This window comes from Bos indicus, chromosome 8 (genome assembly GCF_029378745.1).
Source record: "Bos indicus isolate NIAB-ARS_2022 breed Sahiwal x Tharparkar chromosome 8, NIAB-ARS_B.indTharparkar_mat_pri_1.0, whole genome shotgun sequence".
Taxonomy (NCBI): domain Eukaryota; kingdom Metazoa; phylum Chordata; class Mammalia; order Artiodactyla; family Bovidae; genus Bos; species Bos indicus.
In genome coordinates, this window is record NC_091767.1 from 53,141,505 (window position 1) to 53,162,513 (window position 21,009).

The 21,009-nt window shown below is 36.3% G+C and overlaps 1 protein-coding gene across 2 annotated transcripts in view; it reads left to right on the plus strand.

Moving 5' to 3' along the window:
* VPS13A (vacuolar protein sorting 13 homolog A) overlaps positions 1–21,009 on the plus strand; it is a 276,506-nt gene that overhangs the window by 46,360 nt on the left and 209,137 nt on the right. For both annotated transcript variants that reach the window (XR_011567943.1, XM_070794243.1), the window contains exons 11-17: positions 83–210; positions 394–500; positions 1,995–2,166; positions 2,661–2,723; positions 3,981–4,110; positions 5,040–5,134; positions 5,487–5,629. Coding sequence is in view for 1 of the 2 variants with exons in the window: in XM_070794243.1 (XP_070650344.1) it covers positions 83–210; positions 394–500; positions 1,995–2,166; positions 2,661–2,723; positions 3,981–4,110; positions 5,040–5,134; positions 5,487–5,629 (838 nt within the window). In the remaining variant the exon portion in view is untranslated. The remainder of the gene's footprint in view (positions 1–82; positions 211–393; positions 501–1,994; positions 2,167–2,660; positions 2,724–3,980; positions 4,111–5,039; positions 5,135–5,486; positions 5,630–21,009) is intronic.

Consider the following 21,009-nt stretch of genomic DNA (forward strand, 5'->3'; position numbering starts at 1 on the left):
CTTGATTCCTCTAGCACTTTGTGACTTGGAAAAAGAACTCATTATTTTAAAATAATTTTTTAAAATTTGTGTTATTTTTCAGTATTTCGCCCCATATCTGCTAATGCCAAACTTCAGATGAATCGCAGATCGGATTTTGACTTTTCTGCCCCCAAAATAGACCTGGATGTTGAGTTACATGACATAACAATTCAACTTAATAAACCACAGGTGATTTTTTTAAATGAAATTTTAAATTGTAGGTTATAGTTTGATAAAAGCAGAGCTAAGATTTTAAATGTTAAGATTCATAATGGTATATAATAAACATTACCTTAAATAAGTTAGTAATTTAATTTTTATCTTTGACAATTAAACAAAAAATCTTAAAGATTTGATTTTTTCATTCTTCAGTATTTCAGTTTTATGGAACTTCTTGAATCGGTTGATATGATGACGCAAAATGTACCATACAGGAAATTCAAACCTGATGTACCTCTTCGTTACCATGCCAAAGAATGGTAATATGCTTTAAACTTTTAAAATTGAAGTATAATCGCCATAATGGTTAGATATTTGTACATACTGAGAAAGGATCACCACAATAAGTCCTTAACGTCCAGTACCACACATAGATAGCAAAACTATTTTTCTTGTTATAAGAACTTTTAATATCTGCTCTCTTAGCAACTTTCAAATATGCCATACAGTATTATAAGCTGTAGTCAAAATGCTGTACATTATATGCCCAGACTTATTTATCACTGGAAGTTTTTTGGACCCACTTCACCCATTCTACCCATGCCCCACCCACTCCTTTTGTCTCTCACCAGTCTATTCTCTGTATCTATGAGATCATTAAAAAAAAAAAAAAACTTTATATAAGTGAATGCTACAGTATTTGTCTTTCTCTCACTTATTTCGCTTAGCATAATGCCCATCATCGTTCATTCATGTTGTAACAAATGCCAGGATTTTATTCCATTTTTATGGGTAAATAACATTTGCATGTGTATGTGTGTGTTTGTATGTGTATACTTTATCCTTTCATCCATCTATGGACAGTTGGTTGTTTCCATATCTTGGCTCCTATAAACAATACTGCAGTGATCATGTGGTTGCGTATATCTTTTTGAGTTAGTGTTTTCATTTTCTTCACATAAATACCCAGAAGTGGAATTGCTCAGTGAAATTTTTTTTAGCACATTATTTATTGCCCAGGGAATTTTTGCAGATACTAATGTCCGTGGCATTAGTATGTCTCCAATTGTATTAAAAAATGACAGCATGAAAGTGAATTTCTTGAATTTTTAAGAATTTTAAGATACTCTCTTTAAAGGCTGATACAAGCTATATTATGATATTTGGCCTGAAACACTTGTAGTGGCTTTTGCTTATTATACTAGTAAAATTGACTTAATTATTGTTAATCCTTTATTATTATAAAGGATTCTTTATAATGAATTTACAACTGGAAATACTAGCATTCTATTCATTTACTGTATTTCTGAAATTACTAAAAAAACATGTCTTTTTCAACTATGTCTTTTTTTAGTTTTCAAACTTTGGTATCAGAACACTGTTATAAATCTGAAAAAATTATGGGAATCTGTAAAGTGCAGCCCCTTTTAAAAATTCTGAAGTAGTCTTATTTTTTTAGTTATTAAGGTCTTAACCTAGGTTTTCAAAGTTGCAGTTACTTTTTTAATTGACTATTTTAATTACTATTCAGGTAGCTAAAGGGCTAGTTGCCAATTAATACTTTAATAGTTTTTTGGTAGAACTGTGTTATAACAAAATTCTGTAATTTTGCTTATTTTCATTTAGGAAAAAGATAAGGCTAAATATGTGTTCTTAATTACTAATAGGGTTGGTAAGAAGCAAGTGCTAGATAATATTTTCACAGTCTCTGTATTATGTATGTTGTTAGAACAGAAGTGATGTCAGTTGTATTTCATACTGTTGGTTTGAGGGTGTTTTTAAGGGGAGAGTTTTTGTTTTTATTTTTTAACTAGGTGGGCTTATGCTATACATGGTATCCTTGAAGTAAACATTCGCCCCCACTTACGAATGTGGTCCTGGAAGCATATTAGAGAACATAGGCAAAAAATGAAGCAATATAAAGAACTGTATAAAAAAAAGCTAACAAGTAAGAAGCCATCTGGTGAACTTCTCAACTCTTTGGAGGTTAGTGTTATAAAAATTTGTTGAATATTTTTTAATACTTAAGTCCTCAGTCTTTAGTGATTAACACTTCCTACTTATTTGTTCTAATTTTGACTGGTCATTCTCTGTCTCTTTTACTTAGACTTTTTCATACTCCTTAACTTCAGTTGGATGATAGAAACTCTGGTGATCATTTGGAATTTGAGATTCTTCTCAATCTGGAGAGATTTGGGTTTATGAAAATAGTAACTTGAAGCCTCACATTATTATGACATTTATAAACTTCAGAATCCTAGAAAGTATTTGCTACATTGATTCCAGTCTTCTCTGTGTTGGTTTCAAAGCCAAATTTCCAAGCTGACATGTACAAGCATTGCTTCTCAGAATTTAAGAGAAATATCATATTGATGGATGACTTATTTTCAATTTCCCATATTTAGTGCAGCAGTTTGATAGAGCATATATGAAAATTATCTATATAAAGTTATGTAAACACATTTTATTTATATTTTTAGGATTTGGAAAAGACTTTGGATGTGTTTAATATAACTGTAGCAAGACAACAGGCGGAAGTTGAGGTAATTCCAGATTGTCTTTCAATTAGTATAAAATAAATCTATAATTTATATAGAATTTATTGGTATTGTGCTGTATTATACTATTTCCTAAAAGGGGTTCTAATTTGCTTATTTGTATTATAAGAATAGTGGCAGAAAGTGAAGAGGAACTAAAGAACTTCTTGATGAGGGTGAAAGAGAGTGAAATAGCTGGCTTGAAACTCAACATTCAAAACACTAAAACCATAGCATCCAATCCCATCACTTCATGGCAAATAGACAGGGAAAAAGTGGAAACAGTGGCAGATTTTATTTTCTTTGGCTCCAAAATCACCAGTGATGGTGACTGCAGCTAAAAAATTAAAAGATACTTGCACTTTGGAAGAAAAGCTATGACAAACCTAGACAGCGTATTAAAAACCAGAGACATCAAGCTCTGCTGACAAAGGTTCATATAGTCAGAGCTATGGTTTTCCCAGTAGTCATGTATGGATGTGAGAGTTGGACCGTAAAGAAGACTGAGCACCGGATAATTGATGCTTTCGCAGTGTGGTGCTGGAGAAGACTCTTGAGAGTCTCTTGGAGAGCAAGGAGCTCAAACCAGTCAATCCTAAAGGAAATCAACCCTGAATATTCATTGGAAGGACTGATGCTAAAACTCCAATACTTGGGCCACCTGATGCAGAGAGCCAACTCATTGGAAAACACCCTGTTTGATGCTGGGAAAGACTAAGAGCTGGAGGAGAAAGGGGGAGACAAAGGAGGAGATGTTTGGATGGCATCACTGATTCAGTGAACAAGAATTTGAGCAAACTCCAGGATATAGTGAAGGACAGATGGGGAAGGCTGGCACGCTGCAGTCCATGGGGTCACAGAGTTGGACATGACTTAGTGTCTGAACAAAAACACCATATTACAAGAAAATTTGATGTATTCTTTTGCGACATCTATTTAAACCATCTATTTGCCACATCTATTCAAGACAGTTTCAGTGGGGGAAAAAATTCTTTCTCAGTGATTGGGCTTAAAGGTGAAAAGCCAATTCCCCACCCCCCACCCCCCGCCCATTATTATTGCTTGTAAGACCATGTGCTAATAAGTACCAGATAATTCTAAATTCTGATATTTGGCCAGTGTTACAGCTACTGTATTTTATTGTCAGTATGATTGTTGTTTATACTTATCCACTAAAGCAGATAAGTTTTGGAAATATCCTGTTTCTTTGAATTGCTAAATAAAGGATAATTTGTCATTTATTTGAAAATTTATTTATTTTAGGTAAAGAAAGCTGGATACAGGATTTTCAGAGAAGGAGCAGAAGAGTCCGAGGGCAATAAAGGATGGTTTAGCTGGATGTGGAATTGGTCAGAATCTCATAGTAAACAACAACTAGATATTAAACCTGGAAGTACGTTCATTTCATTTACAGTAGTGCAGTTAATCATCAAGCTGTGGTAGTGTAGCTAACCATCAGGGCTTCCCTGGTGGCTCAGAGGTTAAAGCATTTGCCTGGAATGCGGGAGACCCAGGTTTGATCCCTGGGTCGGGAAGATCCCCTGAAGAAGGAAATGGCAAACCATTCTAGTACTCTTGACTGGAGAATCCCATGGAGGGAGGAGCCAAGTGTTCTCTTTCATTAAGTAGACATTGAAAGTATATATACATATGATAAGTAATTCTTACTATAAGTAAAATTACTAATAAAATTTTAAATATATGTCAAAAATCAAAAAATTTTTAATATTTACTAATACTTTCAGAAGAGTATTATGTCTAGAAGATTTAGTAAGTGTGTATAGCACAGTTATAAATAAAAATTTCAAAAGAGTATAAACCACTGTAAATTTTCATTGAAATTATTTCTTGGAAAGATTTTTACTTCCCAACCAAATGCTTAACATCATAACTTTGGAGGCTTAGGGGCTTAGGTTTATATCCTGGATATATCATTTATTAGCAATATGACCCTGGCAAATTTAAGCTTTCTAAAACTCAATTTTACCAACTTTAAAATGGGTAGGCATGATATTAATACTTCATATTTTATATGCTACTTATGTTGACTAGCATGCCGTTAAGTACCTAATACAGGTAGCTATTTTGTGTGCTTAATACAAAACATTTAGAAATTTATATTGCTAAATTAATGTATTTAGTCATTTATATTTTTGAAAAATAAACCTAAAATTGCCAATGCCATCTTAGCATTTGTGAATATAATTTCTTAAAGGTATTATAAAAAAGAGTAAAATTTACATTTATTAAAAGCAGCTAAATTTGGATTTGGTTTTATCTTGTTACCAGTTAATAACATAAAACATTCTTTATGATTTGTAGGTCTTGAAGAAATATTGACACCTAAAGAAAAAAGTTTGCTGTATGAAGCAATTGGCTATAGTGAAACAGCAGTTGATCCAACCTTGCCAAAAACAGTAAAAATGTTTTGTTGCCTTATACCTGAGTATTTATTGATAGATTCACCTAATTTTAATCCTTTCAGAAATACATGTTACTGACTTGTTCTGTGATCTTTGAGTCTGTAAATATTGCATTTATTTGAGTTTCCACAGTAGGAATAAATTTTTAGTGTTACATGGGTTTTAAAACAATTTTATGTTATGTTTAATTTTAGTTTATGTCTAGTTTTAGTATTATGTGGTGATCCTTAAATATGTAAAGGTTGTTTTTGATGTATTTTTCTGATTTTTGGAAAGAATAAATTGTATAAGTAGGAGTATTATAGATATATAATTTTTTTTCATTTTCTTCCTCTTTATATTCTAGTTTGAAGCAATGAAGTTCTTTGTTCACTTGAAAAGTATGTCTATTATTCTAAGAGAACAACAACAGAAACCTGAACTGCTAGATATTGTAGTGGAAGAATTTAGTACTTTGATTGTGCAAAGACCAGGAGCACAAGCAGTTAAGTAAGTATTAATTTATTTTCTCTTATCTATAAGAAAAAAATTCATTGTAAGGTTGAATGTAGATTAGAGTCATATGGTATTTTGTAAAGAATACTTTGGTTTAATTTATTCTTTTGTATTTTTAGGAACTTGGTGTTTTCATTAATATATATATTTTGTAATTATTAAAATAGCATATGTTCAATAGAAAACTTTATGCAGAGGAAACATGAAGGACATTAAAGAATAATACAAAAATGTCAGTAATCACACTATTCAAGAAGAAATAGCATTAAAAATTTTGTTTTTATCTGGGAATGTCTTTATTTTACCTCCTGTTTTAAAATTGCTTTATTGAGTTATAATTCATGTACCATACAATTCATCCATTAAATTGTATAATTTACTTTTTATCACACTGTAATGTATACAAAATTCACATTGGTTTATTCAACATTGTACAATAATTATCATTACCTAATTTCAGAACATTTTAACACCCCAAAAAGGAAATGCTAATACCCATTAGCAGTCATTCCCCATTGCTCCTTCTTTCCAGTGTAAAATTGGTAAAAGCTAATTTACTTTCTGTTTCTAAGAATTTGTTTGTTTAGGGTATTTCATATTAATTGAATCATATAATACATGGTCTTTCCTGTCAAGCTTCTTTTACTTAGCATGATATTTTCAAAGTTCATCCACGGTATAGCATGAATTAGTACTTCACTCTTTTATTGCCTAATATTTCATTATATGAATATACCACATTTTGTTTGCCTATTCATCAGATGATGGATATTTGGTTTGTATCCACTTTTGGCTGTTATGAATAATGCTGCTGTGAATATTAACGAGCAATATTTTATAAGGACAGTTTTCAAATTTTCTTGGGTATTACGCAGAAGTGGAATTGTTGCCTCAAATGGTAACTGTACTTAACATTTTGAGGAACTGCCAGACTGTTATCCAAAACAACTGCATCATTTTATATTCCTACCAGCATTGTGTGAGGTTTCCACTTCTCTACATCCTTTTCTACACTTCTTGTCCTTTTTGATTATTGATTTTAGCCATCCTAATGAATGTAAAGTGGTATCTCACTGTAGTTTTGACTTGCACTTCCCTGATGGCTAATGATGTTGAGGATCTTTTCATGTGTAATGGCTGTTTCTGTGTAGTTATTTTTAGAACTATTAAATTCCTTTGCCCATTTTTTCTCTTTTATTTTTTAAAAAACGTACACTGAAGTATAGTTGATTTACAATGTTGTGTTCATTTCTGCTGTACAGCAAAGTGACTCAGCTATACATATATATATATATATATATATATATATACATATATATCAGATCAGATCAGTCGCTCAGTCGTGTCTGACTCTTTGCGACCCCATGAATCGCAGCATGCCAGGCCTCCCTGTCCATCACCAACTCCCGGAGTTCACTCAGACTCACGTCCATCGAGTCAGTGATGCATCCAGCCATCTCGTCCTCTGTCATCCCCTTCTCCTCCTGCCCCCAATCCCTCCCAGCATCAGAGTCTTTTCCAATGAGTCAACTCTTCGCATGAGGTAGCCACAGTACTGGAGTTTCAGCTTTAGCATCATTCCCTCCAAAGAAATCCAGGGCTGATCTTCAGAATGGACTGGTTGGATCTCCTTGCAGTCGAAGGGACTCTCAAGAGTCTTCTCCAACACCACAGTTCAAAAGCATCAATTCTTCGGCGCTCAGCCTTCTTTACAGTCCAACTCTCACATCCATATATGACCACAGGAAAAACCATAGCCTTGACTAGATGGGCCTTTGTTGGCAAAGTAATGTCTCTGCTTTTCAATATGCTATCTAGGTTGGTCATAACTTTCCTTCCAAGGAGTAAGCGTCTTTTAATTTCAAGGCTGCAGTCACCATCTGCAATGATTTTGGAGCCCAGAAAAATAAAGTCTGACACTGTTTCCACTGTTTCCCCATCTATTTCCCATGAAGTGATGGGACCAGATGCCATGACCTTCATTTTCTGAATGTTGAGCTTAAAGCCAACTTTTTCACTCTCCACTTTCACTTTCATCAAGAGGCTTTTGAGTTCCTCTTCACTTTCTGCCATAAGGGTGGTGTCATCTGCATATCTGAGGTTATTGATATTTCTCCCGGCAATCTTGATTCCAGCTTGTGCTTCTTCCAGTCCAGTGTTTCTCATGATGTACTCTGCATAGAAGTTAAATAAGCAGGGTGACAATATACAGCCTTGATGTACTTCTTTTCCTATTTGGAACCAGTCTGTTGTTCCATGTCCAGTTCTAACTGTTGCTTCCTGACCTGCATACAGATTTCTCAAGAGGCAGATCAAGGGGTCTGGTATTCCCTCTCTTTCAGAATTTTCCACAGTTTATTGTGATCCACACAGTCAAAGGCTTTGGCATAGTCAATAAAGCAGAAATAGATGTTTTTCTGGAACTCTCTTGCTTTTTCCATGATCCAGCAGATGTTGGCAATTTGATCTCTGGTTCCTCTGCCTTTTCTAAAACCAGCTTGAACATCAGGAAGTTCATGGTTCACATATTGCTGAAGCTTGGCTTGGAGAATTTTGAGCATTACTTTACTAGCGTGTGAGATGAGTACAATTGTGTGGTAGTTTGAGCATTCTTTGGCATTGCCTTTCTTTGGGATTGGAATGAAAACTGACCTTTTCCAGTCCTGTGGCCACTGCTGAGTTTTCCAAATTTGCTGGCATATTGAGTGCAGCACTTTCACAGCATCATCTTTCAGGATTTGAAATAGCTCAACTGGAATGCCATCACTTCCACTAGCTTTGTTCATAGTGATGCTTTCTAAGGCCCACTTGACTTCACATTCCAGGATGTCTGGCTCTAGGTCAGTGATCACACCATCGTGATTATCTGGGTCGTGAAGATCTTTTTTTGTACAGTTCTTCTGTGTATCCTTGCCATCTCTTCTTAATATCTTCTGCTTCTGTTAGGTCCATACCATTTCTGTCCTTTATCGAGCTCATCTTTGCATGAAATGTTCCTTTGGTATCTCTGATTTTCTTGAAGAGATCCCTAGTCTTTCCCATTCTGTTGTTTTCCTCTATTTCTTTGCATTGATCGCTGAAGAAGGCTTTCTTATGTCTTCTTGCTATTCTTTGGAACTCTGCATTCAAATGTTTATATCTTTCCTTTTCTCCTTTGCTTTTTGCTTCTCTTCTTTTCACAGCTATTTGTAAGGCCTCCCCAGACAGCCATTTTGCTTTTTCTGCATTTCTTTTCTATGGGAATGGTCTTGATCCCTGTACATTCTTTTTCATATTCTTTTCTACTGTGGTTTGTCATAGTATACTATGTATAGTTTCCTGTGCCATACAGTAGGGCCCTCTTTTTTATCCATTCTCTATGTAATAGTTTGCATCTACTAATCCTAAAATCCCAATCCACCCCTCCCCCTCAACAACCACAAGTTTGAGTCTATTTCTATTTCGTAGACAAGTTCATCTGTGTCATATTTTAGATTCCACATATGTGATATCATATGGTACTTATCTTTTCCTGAATTACCTCATTTAGCATGATAATCTTTAGGTTCATCCATGTTGACATATGGCATATGACATTGTCTGTTTTTTATGTCTAAGTAGTATTCCATCATATTCCATTGTATATATGTACCACATCTTCTTTATCCAGTCATCTATTTGATAGGTTGTTTCCATGTCTTGGCTATTGTAAGTAGTGTTGTATTGAACACTGAGGTATGTGTATCTTTTCAAATTGCAGCTTTTTCTGGATGTATGCCCAGGAGTGGGATTGCAGGATCATATGGCAACTCCACTTTTAGTTTTTTGAGGAATCTCCATATTGTTTTCCATAGTTGCTATACCAATCTACATTCCCACCAACACTGTAGGAGAACTCTGTTTTCTCCACATACTTTTCAGCATTTGTTATTTGTAGATTTTCAGTGATGGCCACTCTGACCAGTGTGAGGTGGTACCTTACTGTAGTTTTGATTTGTGTTTCTCTAATAATTAGTGTTGTTACACATCGGTTCATGTGCTGTTGTTCATCTGTATGTCTGTTTTTGGAGAAATATCTATTTAGATCTTCTGCCCATTTTTTGATTATATTTTTATGCTCTTGCTATTATTGAGTTGTATTAGCTGTTGTATAGTTTGGAAATTAAGCCCTTGTCATTCACATCTTTGCAAATGTTTTCTCCCAGGCCTAGTTATCGTCTTGCTCTTTTATGGTTTCCTTTGCTGTACAAAAGCTTCTAAGTTTGATTAGGTCCCATTTGTGTATTTTACTTTTATTTGTATTGCCTTGGGAGATTGACCTAAGAAAAAGAGAATGTTTTGCCTATATCTCTTCTAGGACTTTTATGGTGTCATATCTTATGTTTAAGTCTTTAAGTCACTTTGAGTTTATTTTTGTGCATGGTGTAAGAGTATGTTCTAACTTCATTGATTTACCTGCCACTGTCCAACTTTCCCAATACCACTTGCCAAAGATGTTCCTTTTTTTCCTTGTGGTCAGAATAGTTACTTGAGATAATTTCTTTACTCTTAAATTTGTTGAGTCTTATTTTGTACCCTACTATGTGGTCAGTCCTAGAGAATATTCCACGTGCACTTGAAAAAAATGTGTCTTTGGATGTAAAGTCCTGAAAATATCAATTAAAAATCTAACTGTTCTATCATTTAGGATCTCTATTGCCTTATTGATTTCCTGTCTCAAAGATCTTTTCATTAATGTGAGTGGGGTGTTAAAATCTCCTACTATTACTGTATTCCCATCAATTTCTCCCTTTATGTCTGTTAGTATTTATGTGTTTGGGTGCTTCTGTATTAGGTGCATGTATGTTGAGTGTAAAATCATCTTGTATTGATGCCTTTATCATTTTAATATCCTTCTATGGCATTTGTTTTAAAGTTTATTTTGTCTAATAGAAGTATTGTGACCCCTACTTTCTTGTCATTTTCATTTGCATGGAATATCTTTTCCATCCTCTCACTTTTGATCTGTGTGGGTCTTTTGCCCTAAGATGGGTCTCTTGTAGGTAGCATATTGTAGGCTGTTTGTTTTGTTCAGTCTGCCACTCTTTTGTTGGAGTATTTAGGTCCTTGATGTTTAAGGTAATTATTGATAGACATGTATTTATGGCATACTATGTGGATCACAATAAACTGTGGAAAATTCTGAAAGAGATGGGAATACCATACCACCTGACCTGCCTCTTGAGAAACCTGTACACGGGTCAGGAAGAAACAGTTAGAATTGGACATGGAACAACAGACTGGTTTCAAATAGGAAAGGGAGTACGTCAAGGCTGTATATTGTCACCCTGCTTATTTAACTTATATGCAGAGTACGTCATGAGAAATGCTGCGCTAGAGGAAACACAAGCTGGAATCAAGATTTCCAGGAGAAATATGAATAACCACACATATGCAGATGACACCACCCTTATGGCAGAAAGTGAAGAAGAACTAAAGACCCTCTTGATGAAAGTGAAAGAGGAGAGTGAAAAAGTTGGCTTAAAGCTCAACATTCAGAAAACCAAGATCATGGCATCCAGTCCCATCACTTCATGGCAGATAGATGGGAAACAGTGGAAACAGTGGCTGACTTTATTTTTCTGGGCTCCAAAATCACTGCAGATGGTGATTGCAGCCATGGAATTAAAAGACGCTTACTCCTTGGAAGGAAAGTTATGACCAACCTAGACAGCATATTCAAAAGCAGAGACATTCTTTTGTCAGCAAAGGTCCATCTACTCAAGGCTGTGGTTTTTCCAGTGGTCATGTATGAATGTGAGAGTTGGACTGTAAAGAAAGCTGAGCACCGAAGAATTGATGCTTTTGAACTGTGGTGTTGGACAAGACTCTTGAGAGTCCCTTCGACTGCAAGGAGATCCAACCAGTCCATCCTAAAGGAGACCCAACCAGTCCATCCTAAAGGAGACTAGTTCTGGGTGTTCATTGGAAGGACTGATGCTGTAGCTGAAACTCCAATACTTTGGCCACCTCGTGTGAAGAGTTGACTCATTGGAAAAGACCCTGATGCTGGGAAAGATTGAGGGCAGAAGGAGAAGGGGACAACAGAGGATGAGATGGTTGGATGGCATCACTGATTCTATGGACATGGGTTTGGGTGGACTCCAGGAGTTGGTGATGGACAGGGAGGCCTGGTGTGCTGCAGTTCATGGAGTTGCAAAGAGTTAGACACAACTGAGCAACTGAACTGAACTGAACTGAAACCTTGTTTCCTGTTGATGCTATATTTCTTCTTCTTCTTCTTTTGGCCACACCAGGTGACTTATGGGATCTTAGGTCCCTCACCACAGATCAAACCCCAGTCCTTGGCAATACTGGAGAGTGCACATTTCTAGCCATTGGACCACCAGGGAATCCTCCCATTTTTCTCTTTTGTGGTTTGATGATTTCCTTTTATGTTTATGTTTTCTTATCTTTGGTTTTAGTCAATCTGTTGTGTGCATTTGATTTGAGATTGTCTTGTTTTTTAAGTATGTTAACTGCTTCTTATATCTACTTGCTTTAGACTGATAGTCATATACGTTAAAACACATTCTAAAAAAAGAAAAAAAAAGAATCTACCTTTTCCTGCTCTTCTTCCCCACATTTTATGTTTTTGATGTCCTTTTATTTTTTTAAACATCTTTATGTTTATCCTTTTACTATTCCATTGGGGTTATCATTGTTTTCATGAAATTGTTTTGTTTTGTTTTTTTGTTACATAAAAAATGCACTAGCTTATTTAAGTGATTTACTTTACAGTTGTGATTTTCTCTTTCCCCTACATTCTTATTTAGAAAAGATTTTCCATGTTTCTTTTAAGGTGGGTTTAGTATTGTTGTATTCTCTTTAATTTTTGCTTATCTGAGAAATTCTTTTTCTCTCTTATTTTAACCTTGCTGGTCAGAGTATACTAGGTTGCATATTTTTCCCTTTTGGGATTTTGAATGTATCTTGCCATTCCCTTCTGGCCAACAACATTTGTGTAGAAAAATCAGCTGATAGTCTTACTGGGATTCCCTTGTAGTTAACTTTTTGTTTTTCTCTTGCTACTTTTAGAATCCTCTCTTTAACTTTTGCCATTTTTATTATAATGAACTATGGTATAGTTCTGTTTGGGTGTATCTTGTTTGGGACTCTCTGTGCTTCCTGTACTTGGATTTCTGTTTTCTTCTTTATGTTTGGGAAGTTTTCAGCCCAATAATTTCTTCAAATAGTTGTTCAATCCCCTTGTCTCTTTCTTCCCCTTCTGAAAACCCTATTATGTATAGATTATATATTATCCCATAGGTCTCTTATACTTTAATTTTTTTTCATTTGGCTTTCACCTGGTGTCCTGATTGGGTGACAACGTTATTCTGTCTGCCAGATTGCTTATTCTGCTGAATTATTCATTTTGCTGTTCATTGCCTTTAGCTCACTTTCCATCTCAGTAAATGAGTTTTCTTCTTTTTCTTGCCTCCCCCTGTATAGTTTTTTTTTTTAATAGCACTTTGCGTTTCTATTAATAGCCTTTCTTAATTACTTAAGTATTTTTATCTTCAGTTCAGTTCAGTCGTTCAGTCGTGTCCGCCGCTTTGCAACCCCATGAATCACAGCACGCCAGGCCTCCCTGTCCATCACCAACTCCCGGAGTTCACCCAAACTCATGTGCATCAAGTCGGTGATGCTGTCCAGCCATCTCATCCTCTGTTGCCCCTTTTCCTCCTGCCCACAGTGCCTTCCAGCATCAGGGTCTTTTACAGTGAGTCAACTCTTCACATGAGTTGGCCAAAGTTATTGGAGTTTCAGTCTCAGCATCAATCCCTCCAATGAACACCCGGGACTGGTCTCCTTTAGGATGGACTGGTTGGATCTCCTTGCAGTCCAAGGGACTCTCAAGAGTCTTCAACACCACAGTTCAAAAACATCAATTCTTTGGCGCTCAGCTTTCTTCACAGTCCAACTCACATCCATACATGACCACTGGAAAAACCATAGCCTTGACTAGACGGACCTTTGTTGGAAAAATAATATCTGTGTTTTTTAATATGCTGTCTAGGTTGGTCCTAACTTTCCTTCCAAGGAGTGTCTTTTAATTTCATGGCTGCAGTCACCATCTGGAGTGATTTTGGAGCCCCCAAAAATAAAGTCTGACACTGTTTCCATTGTTTCCCTATCTATTTCCCATGAAATGATGGGACCAGATGCCATGATCTTAGTTTTCTGAATGTTGAGCTTTAAGCCAGCTTTTTCACTCTCCTCTTTCACTTTCATCAAGAGGCTTTTGAGTTCCTCTTCACTTTCTGCCATAAGGGTGTTGTCATCTGCATATCTGAGGTTATTGATATTTTTCCCAGCAATCTTGATTCCAACTTGTGCTTCTTCCAGCCCAGCGTTTCTCATGATGTACACTGCACAGAAGTTAAATAAGCAGGGTGACAATATACAGCCTTGACGTACTCCCTTTGCTATTTAGAACCAGTCTGTTGTTCCATGTCCAGTTCTAACTGTTGCTTCCTGACCTGCATACAGGTTTCTCAAGAGGTAGGTCAGGTGGTCTGGTATATTTTATTTTATTTTAATTGGAGGCTAATTACTTTACAATATTGTATTGGTTTTGCCATACATCAACATGAATCCACCACGGGTGTACATGTGTTCCCCATCCTGAACCCCGCCTCCTACCTCCCTCCCTGTACCATCCTTCTGGTTCATCCCAGTGTACCAGCCCCAAGCATCCTGTATCCTGCATCGAACCTGGACTGGCAATTCGTTTCTTATATGATATTATACATGTTTCAATGCCATTCTCCCAAATCATCCCACCTTCTCCCTCTCCTACAGAGTCCAAAAGAGTGTTCTATACATCTGTGTCTCTTTTGTTCTCTCGCATACAGGGTTATCGTTACCGTCTTTCTAAATTCTATATATATGTGTTAGTATACTGCATTGGTGTTTTTCTTTCTGGCTTACTTCACTCTGTATAATAGGCTCCAGTTTCATCCACCTCATCGGAACTGATTCAAATGTATTCTTTTTAATGGCTGAGTAATACTCCATTGTGTATATGTACCACAGCTTTCTTATCCATTCATCTGCTGATGGACATCTAAATTGCTTTCATGTCCTGGCTATTATAAACAGTGCTGCGATGAACATTGGGGTACACATGTCTCTTTCAATTCTGGTTTCCTCAGTGTGTATGCCCAGCAGTGGGATTGCTGGGTCATATGGCAGTTCTATTTCCAGTTTTTTAAGGAATCTCCACACTGTTCTCCATAGTGGCTGTACTAGTTTGCATTCCCACCAACAGTGTAAGAGGGTTCCCTTTTCTCCACACCCTCTCCAGCATTTATTGCTTGTAGACTTTTAGATCGCAGCCATTCTGACTGGCGTGAAATGGTACCTCATTGTGGTTTTGATTTGCATTTCTCTGATAATGAGTGATGTTGAGCATCTTTTCATGTGTTTGTTAGCCATCTCTGTGTCTTCTTTGGAGAAATGTCCATTTAGTTCTTTGGCCCATGTTTTGATTGGGTTGTTTATTTTTTTGGAATTGAGCTGCAGGAGTTGCTTGTATATTTTTGAGATTAGTTGTTTGTCTGTTGCTTCATTTGCTATTATTTTCTCTCATTCTGAAGGCTGTCTTTTCACCTTGCTTATAGTTTCCTTTGTTGTGCAGAAGCTTTTAAGTTTAATTAGGTCCCATTTGTTTATTTTTGCTTTTATTTCCAGTATTCTGGGAGGTGGGTCATAGAGGATCCTGCTGTGATTTATGTCCGAGAGTGTTTTGCCTGTGTTCTCCTCTAGGAGTTTTATAGTTTCTGGTCTTATGTTTAGATCTTTAATCCATTTTGAGTTTATTTTTGTATATGGTGTTAGAAAGTGTTATAGTTTCATTCTTTTCCAAGTGGTTGACCAGTTTTCCCAGCACCACTTGTTAAAGAGATTGTCTTTTCTCCATTGTATATTTTTGCCTCCTTTGTCAAAGATAAGGTGTCCAAAGGTGTGTGGATTTATCTCTGGGCTTTCTATTTTGTTCCATTGATCTATATTTCTGTCTTTGTGCCAGTAGCATACTGTCTTGATGACTGTGGCTTTGTAGTATAGCTTGAAGTCAGGCTGGTTGATTCCTCCAGTTCCATTCTTCTTTCTCAAGATTGCTTTGGCTATTCGAGGTTTTTTGTATTTCCATACAAATTGTGAAATTATTTGTTCTAGCTCTGTGAAAAATACCATTGGTAGCTTGGTAGGGATTGCATTGAATCTATAGATTGCTTTGGGTAGTATACTCATTTTCACTGTATTGATTCTTCCAATCTGTGAACATGGTATATTTCTCCATCTATTAGTGTCCTCTTTGATTTCTTGCACCAGCATTTTATAATTTTCTATATATAGGTCTTTAGTTTCTTTAGGTAGATATATTCCTGAGTATTTTATTCTTTTCATTGCAATGGTGAATGGAATTGTTTCTTTAATTACTGTATTTTCTCATTATTAGTGTATAGGAATGCAAGGGATTTCTGTGTGTTGATTTTATATCCTGCAGATTTACTATATTCATTGATTAGCTCTAGTAATTTTCTGGTGGAGTCTTTAGGGTTTTCTATGTAGAGGATCACGTCATCTGCAAACAGTGAGAGTTTTACTTCTTCTTTTCCAATTTGGATTCCTTTTATTTTTTTTTCTGCTCTGATTGCTGTGGCCAAAATTTCCAAAACTATGTTGAATAGTAGTGGTGAAAGTGGGGACCCTTGTCTTGTTCCTGATTTTAGGGGAAATACTTTCATTTTTTCACCATTGAGGATAATGTTTGCTGTGGGTTTGTCATATATAGCTTTTATTATGTTGAGGTAGTCCCTTCTATTCCTGCTTTCTGGAGAGTTTTTATCATAAATGGATGTTGAATTTTGTCAAAGGCTTTCTCTGCATCTATTGAGATAATCATATGGCTTTTATTTTTCAGTTTGTTAATGTGGTGTATTACATTGATTTGCGGATATTGAAGAATCCTTGCATCCCTGGGATAAAGCCCACTTGGTCATGGTGTATGATCTTTTTAATGTGTTGTTGGATTCTGATTGCTAGAATTTTGTTAAGGATTTTTGCATCTATGTTCATCAGTGATATTGGCCTGTAATTTTCTTTTTTTGTGGCATCTTTGTCAGGTTTTGGTATTAGGGTGATGGTGGCCTCATAGAATGAGTTTGGAAGTTTACCTTCCTCTGCAATTTTCTGGAAGAGTTTGAGCAGGATAGGTGTTAGCTCTTCTCTAAAATTTTGGTAGAATTCAGCTGTGAAGCCATCTGGACCTGGGCTTTTGTTTGCTGGAAGATTTCTGATTAAAGTTTCAATTTCTATGCTTGTGATGTGTCTGTTAAAATTTTGTATTTCTTCCTGGTTCAGTTTTGGAAAGTTGTACTTTTCTAAGAATTTGTCCATTTCTTCCACGTTGTCCATTTTATTGACATATAATTGCTGATAGTCTGTAATGATCCTTTGTATTTCTCTGTTGTTTGTTTGTTGTGATCTCTCCATTTTCATTTCTAATTTTATTGATTTGATTTTTCTTCTTTTGTTTCTTGATGAGTCTGGCTAATGGTTTGTCAATTTTATTTATCCTTTCAAAGAACCAGCTTTTGGCTTTGTTGATTTTTGCTATGGTCTCTTTTGTTTGCATTTATTTCTGCCCTAATTTTTAAGATTTCTTTCCTTCTACTGACCCTGGGGTTCTTCCTTTCTTCCTTTTCTAGTTGCTTTAGGTGTAGAGTTAGGTTATTTATTTGACTTTTTTCTTGTTTTTTGAGATATTCCTATATTGCTATGAACTTTCCCCTTAGCATTGCTTTTACAGTGTCTCACAGGTTTAGGGTTATTGTGTTTTGATTTTCATTCGTTTCTATGCATATTTTGATTTCTTTTTTGATTTCTTCTGTGATTTGTTGGTTATTTAGCAGCGTGTTGTTCAGCCTCCATATGTTGGAATTTTTAATAGTTTTTCTCCTGTAATTGAGATCTAATCTTACTGCATTGTGGTCAGAAAAGATGCTTGGAATGATTTCAATTTTTTTGAATTTACCAAGGCTAGATTTATGGCCCAGGATGTGATCTATCCTTGAGAAGGTTCCGTGTGCGCTTGAAAAAAAGGTGAAATTCATTGTTTGGGGGTGAAATGTCCTATAGATAACAATTAGGTCTAACTGGTCTATTGTATCATTTAAAGTTTGTGTTTCCTTGTTAATTTTCTGTTTAGTTGATCTATCCATAGGTGTGAGTGGGGTATTAAAGTCTCCCACTATTATTGTGTTATTGTTAATTTCCCCTTTCATACTTATTAGTGTTTGTCTTACATATTGCAGTGCTCCTATGTTGGGTACATATATATTTATAATTGTTATATCTTCTTCTTGGATTGATCCTTTGATCATTATATAGTGACCTTCTTTGTCTCTTTTCACAGCCTTTGTATTAAAAGTCTATTTCATCTGATATGAGTATTGCTACTCCTGCTTTCTTTTGGTCTCTATTTGCATAGAATATCTTTTTCCATTCCTTCACTTTCAGTCTGTATGTGTCCCCTGTTTTGAGGTGGGTCTCTTGTAGACAACATATATAGGGGTCTTGTTTTTATATCCATTCAGCCAGTCTTTGTCTTTTGGTTGGGGCATTCAACCCATTTAAGGTAATTATTGACAATGGCACCCTAGTCTAGTACTCTTGCCTGGAAAATCCCATGGACGGAGGAGCCTGGTGGGCTGCAGTCCATGGGGTCGCTAAGAGTCAGAAATGACTGAGCGACCTCACTTTCACTTTTTCCTTTCATGCATTGGAGAAGGAAATGGCAAGCCACTGCAGTGTTCTTGCCTGGAGAATCCCAGGGACGGTGGAGCCTGGTGGGCTGCTGTCTGTGGGGTCGCACAGAGTCGGACACGACTGAAGCGACTTAGCAGCAGCAGCAGCAGCAGCAGCATGATCCCGTTGCCATTAACTTTATTGTTTTGAGTTTGAGTTTATACACCCTTTTTGTGTTTCCTGTCTAGAGAATATCCTTTAGCATTTGTTGGAGAGCTGGTTTGGTGGTGCTGAATTCTCTCAGCTTATGCTTGTCTGTAAAGCTTTTAATTTCTCCTTCATATTTGAATGAGGTCCTTGCTGGGTACAGTAGTCTGGGCTATAGGTTATTTTCTTTCATCACTTTAAGTATATCTTGCCATTCCCTCCTGGCCTGAAGATTTCCTATTGAAAGATTAGCTGTTATCCTTATGGGAATCCCTTTGTGTGTTGTTTGTTGTTTTTCCCCTGCTGCTTTTATTTTTATTTTATTTTTTTAAATTTAATTTTATTTTTAAACTTTACAATATTGTATTAGTTTTGCCAAATATCGAAATGAATCCACCACAGGTATACCTGTGTTCCCCATTCTGAACCCTTCTCCCTCCCCACACCCTCCCTCTGGGTCGTTCCAGTGCACCAGCTCCAAGCATCCAGTATCGTACATCGAACCTGGACTGGCGACTTGTTTCATGCTTTTAATATTTGTTATTTGTGTTTGATCTTTGTTAATTTGATTAATATATGTCTTGGGGTGTTTCACCTTGGGTTTATCCTGTTTGGGACTCTCTGGGTTTCTTGGACTTGGGTTATTATTTCCTTCCCCATTTTAGGGAAGTTTTCAACTATTATCTCCTCAAGTATTTTCTCATGGTCTTTTGTCTTCTTCTTCTGGGACTCCTGTGATTTGAATGTTGGGGCGTTTAATGTTGTCCTGGAGGTCTCTGAGATTGTCCTCATTTCTTTTAATTCATTTTTCTTTTTTCCTCTCTGATTCATTTATTTCTACCATTCTATCTTCTACTTCACTAATCCTATCTTCTGCCTCTGTTATTCTACTATTTGTTGCCTCCAGAGTGTTTTTGACCTCATTTATTGCATTATTCATTATATATTGACTCTTTTTTATTTCTTCTAGGTCCTTGTTAAACCTTTCTTGCATTTTCTCAATCCTTGTCTCCAGGCTATTTATCTGTGATTCCATTTTGATTTCAAGATTTTGGATCATTTTCACTGTCATTATTCGGAATTCTTTATCAGGTAGATTCCCTATCTCTTCCTCTTTTCTTTGGTTTGGTGGGCATTTATCCTGTTCCTTTATCTGCTGGGTATTCCTGTGTCTCTTCATCTTATTTATATTGCTGAGTTTGGGGTGGCCTTTCTGTATTCTGGCAGTTTGTGGAGTTCTCTTTATTGTAGAGTTTCCTCACTGTGGGTGGGGTTGTACAGGTGGCTTGTCAAGGTTTCTTGGTTAGGGAAGCTTGTGTCTGTTCTGGTGGGTGGAGCTGGATTTCTTCTCTCTGGAGTGCAATGAAGTGTCCAGTAATGAGTTAAGAGATGTCAGTGGTTTTGGTGTAACTTTGGGCAGCCTGTATATTGAAGCTCAGGGCTGTGTTCCTGTGTTGCTGGAGAATTTGCGTGGTATGTCTTGCTTTGAAACTTGTTGGCCCTTGTGTGGTGCTTGGTTTCACAGTCTAGACCACTCAGAGATGTTCACGGAGTGATACAGAGAAGAGAAGAGGGAGGAAGGAGACAGAAGTGGCCAGGAGGATAAAAGGGGGGAATCAAAAGGAGAGAGACAGATCCAGCAAGTAATCAGTTCCCTAAGTGTTCTCCACCGTCTGGAACACACAGAGATTCACAGAGTTGGGTAGAGAAGAGAAGGGGGAGGGAGGAGAGAGAGGCGACCTGGTGGAGAAAAGGGAGAGTCCAAAGGGGGAGAGAGCAGTCAAGCCAGTAATCTCGCTCCCAAGTAAAAATGGGTACTGAAGATTGGGTTCTTAAAGGTACAAAATTGGTAACAAATACCAAAAAGCAAAGATTAAAAATCTAGAGTAGAGGTTGGAATTTGAAAAATACAATATTAAAGAAAAGAAGAAGAAAAAAAAAAGTCACAAAAATTATTAAAAAATATATATACATATATGAAGTTTGCTTTAAAAAAGTAGGGTTTTTTTTTTTTCAAAGTAATAGTAGGTTATAAAAATGAAAATTAAAGAAGTAATAGAGGACTTACAAATTAAAAAGAAAAAAAGAATGATCATAAAAATAGTAAAAATATATCTAGGACTTTCTCTGGTGTCATTGTGGGCAGTGTGTGGTCAGTTCATTTTCAGATAGTTCCTTGGTCCGGCTTATATTTCTCAAGATCTGTAGGCCCTTTCCTATGTAGTTGGTACTAACTATAGGGTTTTAATCTATTGCACCTGTCACTTCCAAGGCGGTTCCCTCTGTTTTAGCTTCTTCTGTTTGCTGGTCTCTTCAGTGTCTGATTCCACCCTAACACAAGGTGGTCGGTGGTAGACACTTTTTTTCGGCTCACTTGTTCAGTCGCGCTGTGG